Source organism: Nothobranchius furzeri, chromosome 10, assembly GCF_043380555.1.
Source record: "Nothobranchius furzeri strain GRZ-AD chromosome 10, NfurGRZ-RIMD1, whole genome shotgun sequence".
In the NCBI taxonomy this organism is placed as follows: domain Eukaryota; kingdom Metazoa; phylum Chordata; class Actinopteri; order Cyprinodontiformes; family Nothobranchiidae; genus Nothobranchius; species Nothobranchius furzeri.
In genome coordinates, this window is record NC_091750.1 from 71,142,424 (window position 1) to 71,160,155 (window position 17,732).

General features: G+C 40.9%; 1 protein-coding gene across 1 annotated transcript in view; it reads right to left on the reverse strand.

The window, feature by feature from the left end:
- Positions 1 to 9,909: 9,909 nt before the first annotated feature.
- Positions 9,910 to 17,732, reverse strand: part of grk6 (G protein-coupled receptor kinase 6) — a 65,463-nt gene continuing 57,640 nt past the window's right edge. The window contains exons 8-16 of the mRNA XM_054730937.2: positions 16,753 to 16,893; positions 16,367 to 16,557; positions 16,249 to 16,286; positions 15,194 to 15,283; positions 14,821 to 15,029; positions 11,617 to 11,754; positions 10,930 to 11,067; positions 10,515 to 10,649; positions 9,910 to 10,142 (exon numbers count right to left, since the gene is read on the reverse strand). Coding sequence (XP_054586912.2) covers positions 10,092 to 10,142; positions 10,515 to 10,649; positions 10,930 to 11,067; positions 11,617 to 11,754; positions 14,821 to 15,029; positions 15,194 to 15,283; positions 16,249 to 16,286; positions 16,367 to 16,557; positions 16,753 to 16,893 — 1,131 coding nt within the window. The 3' untranslated portion in view covers positions 9,910 to 10,091. The remainder of the gene's footprint in view (positions 10,143 to 10,514; positions 10,650 to 10,929; positions 11,068 to 11,616; positions 11,755 to 14,820; positions 15,030 to 15,193; positions 15,284 to 16,248; positions 16,287 to 16,366; positions 16,558 to 16,752; positions 16,894 to 17,732) is intronic.

Consider the following 17,732-nt stretch of genomic DNA (forward strand, 5'->3'; position numbering starts at 1 on the left):
TTGGTCAGAGAATTCCACATTTTAGGACTTCTTAATTATTTTTTTGTCTTGTGAAGAAACCAACATACTTTATAATCTCCAAGCTTCTGAGGGCCCTTGATACGGTTCCCTGTGTTGTACTTTAGTACTTAACATGTCTGTAACTTTGGCTGCCTCTTGGCCAGGATTCCTTTGGAAAAGAGGTTTTAATAATCCCAACGGGACCTTCCTGGTTAAACAATAAAGCTCCAACGAGATCAGTTATGGAGACCTGAATGTGTCAGAAATGTAAAAATAAGCATTAAAAATGCATCTAATATAAAAAGTTCATCCTGAGTTCTGACGTCCAAATATGGCAAAAGCAAACTTAATATTTAGTTAACATGCCAAAGCATAGAAATCTGCCAAAATAAAAGCTGGATTATGAGATCTCCTATAAAGTCTCTTTGTTAACCTAAAAGAGGTTCTTAACCTCGATGGGTCTCTATCCTGGTTAAATAAAGGTTAAATAAAAAAAATAAAAGGAGCCCTATAGACTCACAACCCTGCCTATTAGGGATGTGTACTGGTGAAATTCTGGTGATACAATACGTACCACGATACGGGGAGACGGTGTGATACATTCAGCCAGATGATATTAGCGATTCTTTTAGACTGAATTTACTGCAGGAAAAATCAACAAACAGTCCAAACTGATATGTAACATGTTTACCATGAAGTATCTGGACCATAATAGAGGGATTTACAATTCAATGGTGCAAAACAAAACCCATTGTACACTGCTGCCAACTAGTGGTTGGTGTTTCAATTGCGTTAAAAGAAAAGAAAATAGACAAATATTTGCATGTACATTGTTCCAAAAATTCGATACACGACTTTTGAATATCGATATAATATCGCAGTAAAAAATATCACGATGTATTGCCATATTTTCTTACGTCCCTACTGCCTATTATTAGATCTTATATGGTCTCTACAAATGTACACGTTTAACAAATATTTAGTTCAAAACTGTCAAATTTAGTTTGTTTGATATTTAGATGTCACTTTATTTAGACTTTTCAAACAAGTACTAGATTTAATTTTGTATATTTAGATTTTATTTCTGATTATTATGGTTTAAATATTTACACATAACATTGTACTGATGTTGTAGCAATGTGAGATCACTGGCCAACAAGATGGAGGAACTCCAAGCCCTTTCAAGGACTCAGCCAGAGTTTCGGCAGTTTCGGAACCGCTGGAGGAGATAATGCAAAGAAGGATTCTCCAGAGAATCAAGAAAATGATGGACAACCCTGAGCATTCTCTTCACAAGACTGTCCGACAACGGAAGAGTGTCTTCAGTCAGAGGCTTCTTCAGTTTCACTGCAACACTGACCGCTACTGGAGATCCTTCCTGCCAACAGCCATTGTAATATACAACAACTCTTTGATGACTTGATTATAATTATTATTATTCTGAACTACTACAGCAATCAATTTCCCTCTGGGATTAATAAAGTATTTTTGAATTTGAATTTGAATTTGAATCACATATGATTATTTAAACTTATGTAAAGTCATGGAGTCTTCACTTATTCAGTGAAGAATGCTGACGTCTGGCTTTCACACACAGATGGCAGGAACCTCGAGGGAGACTGTTCGTCTCCAGTGAGGAACAATAAGTTGGCAAAGGGTTGTTTTGGGCGTCTGGGCCCCGACAGATGGTGCAGCCTTGAATGTGTATGAAAGGTTATGTTGTGTCAAACTGGCCCCTTTGATACGTAACAATGTGATACTCAAAAAGTAACGTTTTAACTTCACACTTGATTTTATTAGCAACGAGGAGCTAAATGGCTCACGTTATTAGAACAATTAGCAAATATACTCATCTGTTTGTTTTCCTTTTAAAACGACAGACATTTGTTGTCATTTTTAAGTGATATTGAAAATTTATCCTTCAAGCTTTCTGAAAGTGTTTTGCATCAATAAGAACATTTCCAACAATATATGAGGCTTCAATGATACTTATTTTTTTATGATCAAATAATGTTTAAAAAAGATATTTAGCTTTGAGTATAAATAATAAAATCTCACCTGAATGTTAGAGTTTAAATGTGAATTTAAAAAAACACTATAAAGCTGTATCTTACCAAAATAAAAGCATGGTAAAAAGTTCTATTTAGGGTGAGTCCATGGATCATTTATCAGGACGAACCGAGACAGGACCAACTAAAGGAACTTCTAGGAGATCTCTTCATCCCTGTGGATTTTAAGTCCATCTAAAATATTTAGTTTAAATATCATAAACTTTACCTGCATGTGAGGCCCGGATGACTTCCTTCCAAAGTTCACACTGTTGTGGTTGGAGGTCACATGACTCTGAGTTAATCAGCACATCTCAGTCTTCCTGAAGCTCATTTGACTTCCAAACGTCTAAATTAAACTAAATTCAAATGATGCTGAAGTGGTTTGTGTCTGACGCCGCTGCTGCTGCTGTGTTTCTACTGGCCTCGCCAAGAATGCTTCACATTTTAATTTGAGCTTTAGTTTGTGGAAGGGCCTCAAGTGGTGGTCCCCAGGAGGAACTCTTCTTTTTGTTAAAGCCAACGACAAAAACGTGTCAGAAAACGGCCTCTTGTTTTCATCCCTCAGCTGTGAAATCTCATCTTGCTGTTGAATCATTTCTGTGATGCATTGCTGATTTTTGCTGCTAACGTCAGAGCTTCAGGTTGTTTCCTGTCCGGCTCGGATGAGAAACCGTGCCGTAACGGCTCATTTTTAGACTGATGGGGAGTCTAAAAATGGTCCGAGCTGTTTGTGGTTCCCAGCAGGCGGGTTAGAAGCTGCTCTGAAGTGGTTTTACAGCTGACGTAGCCCCAGTGATGGAATCCGCCCACGCTGAGCTGCTGATGGTGTGATGCTGAGGAGTGGGATCGCAGGAATCAAACTACAACCCATTTGACTCCAATCATCATCGTGTTGATTTCCCTCCAGAGGTTCACGCACCTCCAGAGCGGCGGTCTACAAGCATCTTTGCATCAGGGACTCATTTCAGACACAATTACTTTCCCACAGACCACTGATCATATTTTATTCAAAATAAATAAAAAATGAACTGCAGATGATGCTGGTCTGTCGTCCAACTGTGATCAGCAGCAACTGACTGAAACTGATTAAATAAATAATAAACAAATAAGAAGTGTTTCCGTTTATTGGAGATGTTATAGGTTTTTATAGCAAAAAAATACATGTCAGTTATTTAAAATGTTATTAAAATTGTTTTTAATTTGTAATTTTTTTAGTTTAATTCATTTTTTAAATGGTGAGCAGCAGAAACATGTATTTCATTTTTATTCAGATCATTTATGTACTCATTAATTGTATTATTACATATAATACATATGTTTCTGCTGCTCACCATTTAAAAAAATGAATTAAACTAAAAAAAATACAAATTAAAAACAATTTTAATAACATTTTAAATAACTGACATGTATTTTACTGAAATGTTTGTGTTTATAAAAAAAAGCAAGTCACCCCCAAATCAACTTTTTTCCTGATAAACTATATAAATGTGTGTCTAATCGTCCTGCAGACACGTGTGGTTAATAGTTTTGCACTTCAGTGCATTTTAGTTAAAATTTAAATTTTCTGCCTAAAACTGTCAGTGTTGTGCCATTTTCAGGTAAAAACTCTGCACTGTATTTGAATTTAAATCTCCCATCGCTATTGGCTAAGAGGTACCCTAGAACGTTAGCTGGTACCATATGATGTCACAATGTCGTTGTGAGCATGTGTGTGTGTGTATTTGTTAGCGGCTCCGCCTTCTCGGTCTGCTAGGCAACAGCATTTGTTGCATTTTTCAAACAGGAAGTGGGAGTGGAGTAATACTCTGGTAGGGGTGACTTGCTCTTTAAATGTTTTGGATACGTACTGTTTAAAAAAATAAATAAATAAAGGAGCAATGCAATACATCGTCACAGGCTAAACTCCCCCAGAGCTACTACAAGGATCAATTTGGTATGCCACCCCAAAGATTTCTTTGGCCCTGTCTGGCCACCCCTATCAAAATTTCCTCGAGGCACCCGATTCACACGCAAACATTCATATAGATACACAATGATTACACTGCCACCTAGTGGTTCACAACATAACACACGCCCAGCCCTATACATGTCTGCTGCCCCCTGGTGGAGGATTCACAGGTGGTGAAGACCTATTTTAATATTTACCGCATTGGTAAATACAGTCAAATAAAACTGGTTAAGGTGTGGGTATTGCATTAACAGATAATCCACCATCACTATCAGCTAAAACAGTACAGCTTGAAGTCTGCTGCACTGCCACTGTGGGGTAAAGACTACGTTCACACTGCAGGCCTTGATTCTCAAATTGTCATGATGTGGTGTGGGTGGCGGCGGACCATGTGTGGTGGAGCTGACCAGGAGACAGGAATGCAGGCACGGATAACATAAAAATGGATTTAATGGCAGGATATGGCAGGAAACAACAAGACACAACACAACAAACAACAATGATCCGACACCTACACATACAAGACGGGAGGTATAAATACACAGGGGAAAATCAGGAACACATGGGCAGGTTAACAAGGGGCAGGTGAGACCAATAAACAACTAATCAGGGGCAGGAGAGAGTAGGAGTCAGCGGGAGGTAGAAGCAGATCGTGACAGTAAACCCCCCCCCCCCCCCCCTAAGGGGTGGATACCAGACGCCCACAAGACCCACATAACTCGGGAGACCAGGGGACCAGGGATCCGGAACATGGAGGCACAGGGACCTCGGAATGAAGACACAGGAACACTGGAGACTCGTGACGTAGACTTGGGGAAGCTCTAGGAAGCACTGAAGACTCGGGACCTAGGGGGCACTCTGCCGACAAAGAGACTCTGGAGACTCGGGGGAAACTCTGGAACATAGACTCGGGGAACGTAGACTCGGGAACCCTGGAGAGGCTACAGATGAAGACCATGCAGGTGACGACCCTGCAGGCATAGATCCTGCAGGTGTAGGCCCCGCAGGCGTGGACCAGGTAGTTGATGTACTGAGGCAGCAACGCGAGGAAACCAGGATCAGAGCAGGTGCACATAACGATCCGCTGGGTCCACAGGCGGAGGCTCGGGTGAAGGGAAGTGGAAGAGGAGCAGGGAGACCAGCCCTGCCACCCCGGAGAACGTTGGCGTGCGTAGGGGTGTAACTCCACCAAAACTCCAGGACCTGCAGCTTCCGTGGAAAAAACAGGACGGGGCGGACAGCAGGAGAGGAGAATGGGTCCGACCACCCCGGGAACAGGTAGGATGCGCAGAAAACCCTCGAGCCGGAATCTCCTTCCGCTGGTTACCCTAACCAAATATTTGTTCAATTCAATTCAAGTTTATTTATATAGCGCCAAATCACGACAAGAGTCGTCTCAAGCCACTTCACATAATAAACATTCCAATTCACAGTTCATTAAGCCAATCAGAAATAATGTTTCCTAAATAAGGAACCCAGCAAATTGCATCAAGTCACTGACTAGTGTCAGTGACTATACAGCAATCCTCATACTAAGCAAGCATGCAGCGACAGTGGAGAGGAAAACTCCCTTTTAACAGGAAGAAACCTCCAGAGAATCCTGGCTCAGTATAAGCAGCCATCCTCCACGGCTCACTGGGGATCGAGAAGACAGAGCAGGCAGACAGACAGACACACACACACACACACACACACACACACACACACACACACACACACACACACACACACACACACACACACACACACACACACACACACACACACACACACAAGATAAGTAATGTGTCTATAGTTATATTGTGATGTCTTAGTAAATATTGTATTTGGTGAAAGATAAACTTTATTGTATTTATCCTAGTGGATCTATAATTAAACGGATAAACTAGTATTAGCACATCAAAAGTCAATGAAAACAAAAAGTTATTATCAGGAGAGAGAGAATGTATTAGTGGTTAGCAGCAGTGTGCTAGTCGATGGCCCCCTCCATGAGGCCACCACAGCTGAGCAGAACGTCATTGTAGCTTCTTCTGGGGAGAAAAACACTTACAGAGAAAATAAAGTTAACAGCTGAAATTGCACAAAATAGTACAGTTAAAGAGCAGACTGTAGAAGAAAGCAGTAGAGTGTGAAAAGTGGTCAGTGTGTCCTCCAGCAGTCTAAGCCTATAGCAGCATAACTACAGAGTTAACTCTGGATAACCTATCCTATTTAGATGTAGGCATGTTGGAGGCAGGGCAAGGGAGAGCCGTCTTTACCGACTGTACACTCCACCTCCCTGTAATCCCCAACTTGTCCAGATTTAGGCTAACATCAGATTTTTACTATAAGCCCTATCAAATAAAAATGTTTTAAGCCTATTCTTAAAAGTAGACAAAGTGTCTGCCTCACGGACTAAAGCTGGGAGCTGGTTCCACAGGAGAGGAGCCTGATAACTAAAAGATCTGCCTCCCATCCTAAGTTTAGATATTCTTGGAACCACCAGTAGACCTGCAGTCTGAGAGCGAAGTGCTCGGTTAGGAACATATGGAACAATCAGATTACTGATGTATGATGGACCTCGATTATTAAGAGCTTTATATGTGAGAAGAAGGATCTTAAAATCTATTCTGAATTTAACAGGTAGCCAATGTAGGGAAGCTAAGACAGGAGAGATATGATCTCTCTTTTTAATTCTCATCAGAACTCTAGCTGCAGCATTTTGGACAAGCTGAAGACTTTTAACTACATTCTGTGGACTTCCTGAGAGTAATGAATTACAGTAATCCAGTCTTGATGTAATAAATGCATGAACTAGTTTTTCAGCATCACTCCTGGAAAGTATGCTTCTAATCTTAGCAATATTCCGAAGGTGGAAAAAGGAAATCCGACAAACTTGTGAAACCTGGGATTTGAATGACATGTCCTGGTCAAAGATAACACCAAGGTTCCTTGCTTTGTTCTCGGAGATTAATGTAATGCCATTAAGGTCAGGCGATTGGCTAAGCAATTTCCTTTTCTGGATTTCTGGTCCAAAGATGAGAACTTCCGTCTTGTCTTGATTTAAAAGCAAGAAGTTAAGAGTCATCCAATTTTTTATGTCCTCAAGACAAGCCTGTAATCTACCCAACCGATTAGGTTCATCAGGGTTAATGGATAAATATAACTGAGTATCGTCAGCATAACAATGGAAGTTTATCCCATGCTGTCTAATGATTTTACCAATTGGGAGCATATATATAGTAAAAAGAATTGGCCCAAGCACTGAACCCTGTGGTACTCCGCAAGTAACCCTGGAGTATGAAGAAGATTTGTCATGTACATTTACAAAATGAAATCTGTCAGACAGGTAGGATTTAAACAAGCCTAACGCTGTTCCTTTGATCCCTACAACATGTTCAAGTCTTTCTAAAAGAACATTGTGATCAACTGTGTCAAAGGCAGCACTGAGATCTAACAAGACTAGAACAGACACAAGATTCTTATCTGAGGCCATAAGAATATCATTTGTAACTCTCACTAATGCAGTTTCAGTGCTGTGATACTCTCTAAAACCAGACTGAAATTCCTCAAACAGAGCATTAGTGTTTAAATGCTGACATACTTGGATGGCCACTATTTTCTCCAGGACTTTGGATAAAAATGGAAGGTTAGATATTGGTCTGTAATTCATTGGGTCATCTGGATCCAGAGAAGGCTTCTTAAGTGAAGGTTTGATTACAGCAACCTTAAAATCTTGTGGTACATACCCATTTACTAAGGATAGATTGATTATATCTAGAATGGGGGCAGTAACCAAAGGAAATGCATCTTTAAATAATTTGGTTGGGTTAGGGTTACCCTAACCAAATATTTGTTGGTTTCACTACATTTTGTCAAACAGGTCATAATGTCTGAAGGTTTCCCCGACTCTGAATCAGACGAAGTCTTTCCACGGAGATTTAAAAAATACCGAATCATCACATGAAGTTTAAGATTAAATTTAACAAAACTTGTTAAATATGAATTACATTTGATTTATATTTTATTTACACAAAAAATAATTTAAGCAAACACAAACTCATGGTTGGTCAAACTAATACTTTAAATTCATTCTCGAAATCAAACTATTTTTATGAAAATTTGTCTTTTAAAAAAATTACTTTAAAAAATCCAACATTTTTAAGTGGTTTAAGAAACGCAGTGCAACTGTTTTTGTTCACAAGAAGTAAAATTTATGTTAATTTCACTAAATTGTGTTTAAAATTAAATCCTAAATTTTTTTTCTGCTTCATTAAAGGTATAGAAATCGATGTTTTCCTTTCGGGTGGATCACGTCAACCATTGGTCCGCAAAAATGTCAATTTCTGGTGAAGCCAATCCTGGGTTAGTTTTCACTTCCTGCGCATGCGCACTCTGTGCACCACCGCACTCTCATGGAAATCAGGAAGAGGCTAACGCGGTCCAGTCTGCTCGCCAAAGACGCCGCTGTTGCCAGTTTTCTGCTCGAGAGGTAAGCTAACGTTCTGCATGCTATTTTTAGAGCCTCTTATTACACATTCCGGCTGGCAGCTACTTGTAAACAGGCGCTGGGAGAGTTTTGCGCAACGTGGAGAGGGCGGTTCTTTCCTGAAATTCAGAAACATTGATTGCTATACCTTTAAGCAGGTCTTTGTTTAACTGACGTAAACCCAACAAGAATTCATTATTTATTTCACTTAAACTAGTTTTTAATATTAGTGAAGTAGGATTGTTTTGTCTGTTGAGACATAATTGTTGTTTGCATTTATAATTTACCCTTTTTTATCATTGCAATCCTGATTTACCAGTTTAAGTTGTATTCTGTTGGTGGAAAACCATGTGTGTAGTTTTATTTTTTTTAACCTTTTTTGTAAGACATGTATGTAGGAAATGTGACCTTTGACCTCTGAACTGGTAGATCGATGCCACAAATTATTAAAGAGCAAGTCACCCCCTACCAGAGTATTACTCCACTCCCACTTCCTGTTTGCAAAATGCAACAAGTGCTGTTGCCTAGAAGACCGAGAGGGCGGAGCCGCTAACAAATACCCACACACACACACAGGCTCTCAATGACATTGTGACATCATATGGTACCAGCTAATGTTCTAGGGTACCTCTTAGCCAATAGCGATGGCAGATTTAAATTCAACTGCAGTGCAGGGTTTTTACCTGACAACGGCACAACACTGACAGTTTTAGGTAGAAAATTAAAATTTTAACTAAAATGCACTAAAGTGCAAAACTATTGACTACACGTGTCTGTAGCACGATTTGGGGGTGATTTGGGGGTGACTTGCTCTTTAAGAATGGACAACTAGCAGAAACTTGAGACAATAGAAGTTTATAAATGTCGTTAATGATTTTATCTTCTGTAACAATAAAAAAATCAGAACTCCTTTAAATTTTTTATTTGACACCTGGAGAGCGTTTTGAGACCCCGTCTGGTTTTTCTCACCCAAACTTTAAAGTTTGCTACTGATAATAAAAAGTTTTCCACAGTGACTCGAAGGAAAGGCACAGTGTTGCATGATGGGTAATGGGTCTCTGTTAAACAATGGAGACGTAAAACTGGATTCTGCCCAACAACTATAACCTGAAGCTGGAGTTGATTGTCTAAAAAAACCATCTCAACCACGTGCAGAAGCAGAATTTACAATTCTGATCATCTGAAAACAAAATATTGAAGCAAACAGATCAAAAACAGTTTGTTGGTCACAGCAGAGCAGAGAACGGACGCAAGGGTCACAGTTTATCGGTTCCCCTCAACCAGGTGGGAAAAACTTAAAGAGAAACTGGTCCAGTACTCCTTTACTGCCACAGTGCTCACAAGCAAGGCACTTTTACAGCAGGTGCTGTTCCTGTGGAGCCGCTCAGCAGCAGCTCTCAGTTCAGTGTCTGAATAAACGAAAGCAAAGCTTCCCTGAAGAGTAAAATGACTCAAAATGAACAGAAATGTGTCCGTCCATGTTCCCAAACAGCAGATAAATAACATCAAACATTCTGGCGATTATGGCTGAAAATATACATTCTGACTTTTACAGATAGTACTACCTTAAAAATACACATGTGCAAAAGTTGTAAACAAAACGGATCGTGTGTCCGTGAGCGTTTCACAGCCTGGTGGGCTCGTCGTCGCTGTCACTGCAGTTCCCACAGCAGTCCTGTAGGGGGAGACGAAGAGCAGCTTTTACCCGTGGGGTCAATTTGACTCCATTCAATGTTCATCAATACAAAAATGGTAGTTAGTTATTTTTGGCTTCATATTTTATGACTTTCTAATCTGGTAGGGACAGCTGAGCATAAATATTGTACGGTGACATTTTTCGGTGATCTTGCACCATCGCTGTTCCTCTGGGGTTTTAGCTAAGTTAACCCGTGTGTTTAACGCCTGCAGGTGCAGGGCTCGACACAACCACTTGGTCTGGAGCTCTGGAGGAAAATATCCCTCGGGGTTAAATGGACATTCTGCTATAATGAAGGTGTAATTTGCCTGCGGCGTACCTCTTCTCCTCAGCTCGCGCCCTCAGACTCACCTGTCTGCCGAAGAGCCGCTGCAGCAGCCCGTGTTTGGGCGTAGGAGACGGCTGTCCTCTCCAGTCCAGGTCGCGGGACACCAAACCGTCCTCGTAGAAGACGTTCAGCTCCGTGAAACACTCCGTCTCGATCATCTGCAGGAAGGTAAACCAGCAGACAATCGGATATGAATTAAAACCAGAAACATGACAAAAAATCTAAACTAACTTTTAGAATTTAACGTTGTTCGTATTTTGGAACCAAATCCAGATAAATGGTTTGACCGTGAGAATTTTAGCCTTTCTCAGCTTCTAGAATTAGGTTTTATCAAATCCTGAATCATTATTTTTATCTGGATGGACCTGAAGACGTTTTCTCGTCTCCTGTGACTCGGTAAACCCTAGCTTCACTCCGTCACTTTTCGTGACCTCTCACCTCGTTCTGCCAGGGAATTGGAACGCTCCCCGTGGACACTTTGCTGTAGAAGGACTCGTCCTTTGGGTCGAGCTCCACGCCTTTCACAGTGGAGAACTGCTCGATGTCCAGAACATCTTTGCAGTAGATGGCCTGAGGCTGAAACGCAGCGACAAACAGCCCAGAAGAAGTTAGAGACACTAAAATGGCAGCAGAAGAAGAACGAGCCTCACTTCCTGTTGGAGGCTCTTCTGGGTAATTTAACCTTTTAATGTGGTCAAATCCACGGTAATTTATCAGATTAAATTAACTTCCTGTTCCTCACTGAGATGAGCATGAATGTTGTTACGCACCCTCCTCCTGAAACAGTCGTAAATGAAAGCTTTCCTGTTAGTCTCAATCTGACTAAATAGCAAGCAAAATCTTTGTTGACCCACAGTTCTGGATTATTTATTACTATTATCTGAGTTTATTTATTCTTAATCTGAAATAGTTTTTGAATGATTCAAAAATCAGAATTTGAAACTTGCACTAAAAATGTTCTGATTCTGGACTGGAAAAGAGCCCGAAACTCTGGAGAACTTCATGAGAATTTTATTAATTAGATGAGATTAGATGAGATTAGATTAGATTAGATTAGATAGCATTTTTAAACCCTGGATGGAAAAGTAATTTTTCCTCTTTCTGCTGAGTTGGAGGGGAACTCACATCAGGGACGAAGGGCGGCTGCAGCATTCCGGCTTGCAGCCGTTTGAAATTCATGGAGCGGAAGATGGGATGACCTTTGACCTCGGAGGCTCCGCCCCCCTGGCAGCCCAGCCGCGCAGTGGGATCTTTGGCCAGCAGCTAAAAATACATAACAAACTAAACGGAGTAACTAATCTTCCACAACCCGCATGATTAAAACTAATTTCAGGTAAAAACATTCTAAATGTGCCGCAGAACCCAGAACATGTAAAAAAAGTGTTAAAAGAATTTTAAAATCCTGTAAATGTAAAAACTCATATTTGTATTATTTAGTATTTAAATACGGTCAGTAATGTATCATATATAAATATTTAATTCTTTTTAAATATTAAATATTCTCTCATAACCCCAAAACATCAAAAGTCATCAGTAGAGCTAATTATTACTGAGTAACTAGTAAATAATACAACTGATACATTAACTGTAGCAGTGATGTTTGTGTTTTTATAGCAAATGAAGTGGTAAGATTCTCTGTTTATTAGGAACTTGTTTACATTTAGTTTCTTTTTAGTTAATTTAATGTTTTTTTCCTATTTAAAGAGCAAGTCACCCCCAAATCAACTGTCTTTTCTAAACTATATAAATGCGTGTCTAATCGTGCTGCAGACACGTGTGGCCAATAGTTTAGCACTTTAGTGCATTTTAGTAAAAATTTTAATGTTCTGCCTAAAACTGTCAGTTCCATGCTGTCGTTCTTTTTAAAACACAGAAACAGTTTCGTTTCCTGTTGTTTTCTCTACGTTTCGTCTGCGGCTGCAGACTTCCTCAGGCTGACGCTGATGGTGGCGTCACTTCCTTCTCCATTTATCCGTGGGTGGCAGAGGACGTTGTCGCCCTCTGCTGTCCGCTCTTCCCTCTCCGACGATGCAGTCCCATGTGCAGTCCAGCGTGTAAACTCCGTCGTCCCTGTTCATGGCCCCACATCCACGTCTCCTTATCTCGATTGCTTCTTTTATCCATCTTTTGTATTTCTGTTGTTCGGTGTTCATGATCCTTGTGTTGTCCCAGTCCATTATATGGTTTTCTCTTATGCAGTGATCTGTTACGGCTGACTTTATTGTACTTTCTGCTTCTTCTTTTGCTGCTCTTGTGTGTTTTCTACTTGCCTCTTTCTCACACTCCTTTCTATGTTCTATTGTTCGTGTGTTGAGTTGGCGTCCCGTTTCTCCTATGTATGTTTTATTGCAAAGTTTGCATGGGATTTCGTAAATGACTCCACATTTAAGTCCAGCTGATATTTTGTCTTTTGGGTGTACTAGTCTGTTTCTAACTGTTGTGTATGGTTTTGTTGGTGTGTTTATGTTGTGTTTTTTCATTGTTGCTCTTATTTTTTCTGTTATGCCTCTGATGTATGGTAGGGTTATCACTGGTTTTGGTTCTTGTCTTTCTGGGTTTCTGGTTCTTTGCTTAGGTTGTTCTTTTCTTTCTGTTGTTGTTTTTGTTTTCCTTTGTTTATCGCCCATGTCGGGTATCTGCAGGTCTAAAGCGTGTTGTATGTGTTTGTCCTCTTGTTTACGGTCTCTTTCTTCTGTTATTATGTTTGCTCGGTGATATAATGTTCTGATTACTGACATTTTGTGTATGGTGGGGTGTTCTGTTGTACATAATAGATATTGGTCTGTGTGTGTTGGTTTCCTATATGTGTTTATGTTTAGGGTCCCGTCGGTCTGCCTGGTTATTTTCATATCCATAAATGCTATGCTGCCTTCTGTTTCCGACTCATAAGTGAATTTTATGCTGCCTGTGTCGTCAATGTTAGATGGAGTTTACACGTTGGACCGCGCATGGGACTGCATCGTCGGAGAGGGGAGAGTGGGCAGCAGAGGGCGACAACGTCCTCTGCTGCCCACGGATAGATGGAGAAGGACCATCAGCGTCAGCCTGAGGAAGTCTGCAGCCGCAGACGAAACGTAGCAGGAAAACAGGTAACGAAACTTTTTCTGTGTTTTAAAAAGCACGACAGCATGGAATTAGAACCACGACACAGCATGAACACACCTAAAACTGTCAGTGTTGTGCCGTTGTCAGGTAAAAACTCAGCACTGCATTTGAATTTAAATCTGCCATCGCTATTGGCTAAGAGGTTCCCTAGAACGTTAGCTGGTACCATATGATGTCACAATGTCGTTGTGAGCCTGTGTGTGTGTATTTGTTGGCAGCTCCGCCCTCTCAGTCTGCTAGGCAACAGCATTTGTAGCATTTTTCAAACAGGAAGTGGGAGTTGAGAAATACTCAGCCATTTCTCAGTGTTAGTATTATTTAAATATTTTTTCCACACGCTGGTTTATTATTTCATTTTGTTGCAATATTTTAAGATGTTTACTAATGGGTGCACACATTTAGTAATTTATCTTATACATAGTTTATTTGATCATTAACTGTTTTATTTGTATTTTGCGGAGATTGGACGAACACACACAGAGAGAGAGAGAGAGAGAGAGAGAGAGAGAGAGAGAGAGAGAGAGAGAGAGAGAGAGAGAGAGAGAGAGAGAGAGAGAGAGAGAGAGAGAGAGAGAGAGAGAGAGAGAGAGAGAGAGAGAGAGAGAGAGAGAGAGAGAGAGAGAGAGAGAGAGAGAGAGAGAGAGAGAGAGAGAGAGAGAGAGAGAGAGAGAGAGAGAGAGAGAGAGAGAGAGAGAGAGAGAGAGAGAGAGAGAGAGAGAGAGAGAGAGAGAGAGAGAGAGAGAGAGAGAGAGAGAGAGAGAGAGAGAGAACTTGATCATGAAGAAAGCAGAAAGCAGATACCAGAAATTCTGAAGCTCTAATTGAGTTTACCAGATTTTGTTAGGAGGTATTAGTTTAACCTTTTTGTGGTAGTTCTACTTTGTTGACTTAGTTTCCTAGGTGTATTTATTGTTTGTCTTAGTTTCCCCTGTCTCTCCCCTCCTCGTTGTCTGTAGGCTAGCGTTTGTGTATAAATTCCCCCGTGTGTCTCAGCTTTGGGACCAGTCTTGTTACTTTTAGTTACGGTTATTTTTGTGGCCATTCTTTCCTTTGGGCCCGTTTTGTCTTGATTTTTGTTAATTATTTATGGAAATAAATTGAGAAAATATTCTTTTTATACCATTGTCCTGGAGTTTTACTGCTCGGTCCCTGACACTGGTAGAGGGTGACTTGCTCTTTAATGAAGCTATAATAATGACGCCCTTATCCAGCGGCTCCTCGTACCATTTTACAGATGGACTTGGCGTCTTCGGAGAACTTGCTGGAGTATTCCTCCTCCACCTCCCTGACCAGCCGCTCCACCTCCTCCCTCTTGATCTTCTTCTTCCTCTGCTGGAAAGGCGACTGGCCCTCGATCATCTCGTACACCAGGCAGCCCAACGCCCACCAGTCGGGGCTGAAGGTGTAGCGCTCGTTTTTCACCACCTCTGGAGCTGCAAGATGGGACGGGCGGGGTTAAGCACACCAGACCCAGAGCTGGAGGAACTATTTGATCTGCAGAAGATCTCGTTTTAAAATTTTCACCCTTTTTTACTTCTTAGGAGTCTAAAAATCTCCAGAAAGACAGATAAGCATGATGTGAGTGACTAGAACTCACCCATGTATCCCACCGTTCCAACCCGACCTTTGATGGTTTGTCCTTCTGGAACATGAACAGCCAGGCCGAGGTCCGATATCCTGATGTGGCCTGGAGACACACACCTGTTAGATGTTTGTTTCTGTTGATCTCCCTGTTTTAGTCTGAAATCAATCTTGGTTAGCTTTGGTCAGATCTTTAACATCGATGGAAGAAAATGAAACAAACATTTTTTATGACTCTGAGCTACAAAAACACCACGCTGGGACTCAACACCAACCAGATGTGCTAAAGCTGCTTTAGCTTAAATGAGGTCTATTGTTTTACTGTGAAACATTTGTTCTGTCGTGCGTTATAAATAAAGTTAGGCTGGAGTTTCAGACATTTTTATGTTTGTCTGCAGAGGCTGAAACAAAATAAAGTCTGAATAAAAATTCTAAAACATTTCTTTTCTGCAGGTTCTGACTTGTATTTTCTAACGGATGATATAAGACAAAACTCCATATTTGTGTGCCAGGATGTGGGTGGGGCTTATGGCTCTAGTGTTTTCTCAGGTCAGTGATGGCTATCTTGACTCAGAGTGACTAAAAGAGTGAATCCATCGCATTTGGACACCTGACAAAGACTTCCGGGGAGTCTCGTTAAAATCTGTCGGGTGTTTTTTTAAGATATTTGGCTAAAACTTCAGACTGAACCTGAGTTTCCTGAGAGTAGCTCAGCTCCCAGCTGGAGTCAGAGCGCCCTCTGGTGGTCAACTAACACAACAGCTACTGGATTTGTATTTAATGCACTGAAATATTATTTATCAACATAAATTATGGAATAATCCTAATTTATTAAAATCAAAATTATGAAATTATGTTAATTGCTCATTTATGGCTGATCTAACTACATATTCTGAAACAAACTTTTCCATTCGGAGGTCTGGAGGTTGACTTTGAGTCGGGGCAGGCCCTAAACAGAACATTTAGAGTTTAACACCGGATTTAAATATTAAAAATTTGAACTTTTCTGATCTATTCTCATAAAATGAACCCAAGTCACGTATAAGAGTTCCTGTTTTTGGTGAGACTGACCGTGGTCGTCCAGCAGGATGTTTTCTGGCTTCAGGTCTCTGTGGAAGAGGCGAAAAAGCAGTGAAAACAAGACGGGGGGCCGATGAGGTTCAGGTGTTTCATCGATGAAGGTGCTCACCTGTAGACTATCCGCTCCCGGTGCAGGTCCTCCAACCCGCAGCAGATCTCTGCAGCGTAGAAAATGGCTTTCGTCTCATCAAATCCCGCCTCGCCCATGTGATAGATGTGAAACTTCAGGTCACCGCCGTTCATGAGCGTCAACACGAGACACAGAGCATCCTTCGTCTCGTAGGCGTACGCTAAACTCACCTGGACACACAAACATTTCTTTTTCGTGGATTCTTTTCTTGCAAACTGATCAGTTTTTCTTTCAGAATGAATGAAACTTTTGAATCAGGATTCAGTTTATTTGTAATTTAAATATTTTACTGTAGTTGTAGCTCTCAGCCACCAGGGGGAGTAGTGACCCCTAAACGTATTAAACTGACTTTCATTCATTCTTACAACAAATCTGCTGTTAACTTTCTCCAGGATCTGTTTCTCGTTGAGCGCCATGGACTCCCCTTTCCTCTTCTTTATCCTCTTCTTCTCCAGCTTTTTGCAGGCGTACATTTTCCCCGTGGCTCGTACCTGACACGCACACACCTGCGGGAGACAAACGAAAGCTGCACCAATGAAACTTGTGGCTTTACATTTTCTGAAACATAAATGGGACTCTGTGCCCCGTTTCACAGAAAATATTCAGATCTTCTTCATCTTGTTGCATAAGGAAGCTGAAATATTCCTGTTCTCTGGAAAAACAGAAACACAATCTGATGTCTCAGATTATCAGTGACCTCGAGCTCCAGGGAGAAACTCACACAGAGGTTTGATTCAAACGGAAGAAATTTCTGGTTTATTTTAGTAAAACGCTGCAGCAGCGAAATGAGACTTACAAATAACACCAGCTCCGGAGCATACAGGAGGAAAAACATTAGCCTTCATCTGAGAGCTGATGCCCGACAAACTGGTTAAAGGTAATTTCCCGGAGCGACCCTCACTCTGAGGTCAGAGGTCAGAGAGACTTTGGATTTAGATTAGAGGTGTTTAAAGATGGCAGCATTCTCTAAACTGAGGCGGTAACTTTTACACAGAGACGCGCTTCAGGAGGAGCGAATGCTTTGCTTCAGAGCAACACGAGTAAATATTTACACAAATATTGTGAATTTCCACAAAGCTAATATTTAATCTCCTTTTATTTTCTCATCTCTGCCTGTCTGAACCCACCCGACTCCATTCGTGACCTCTCTCGTTATCTCGTGACCCGACGCTCGTTTATTTAATCATTTGTCACTATTAAAGCTGACAGTTGGTCAGTGGCGTCGGACGGATCTCCTTCCTTCAGACGATCCAAACACATTTTCTGTTGGTTCCATCCTTCAGGACGGTATCAGGAAAAGAAAATGGTGCTTGAGTTTGATCTAAAGGTCAAAGGTTAAGCTCTG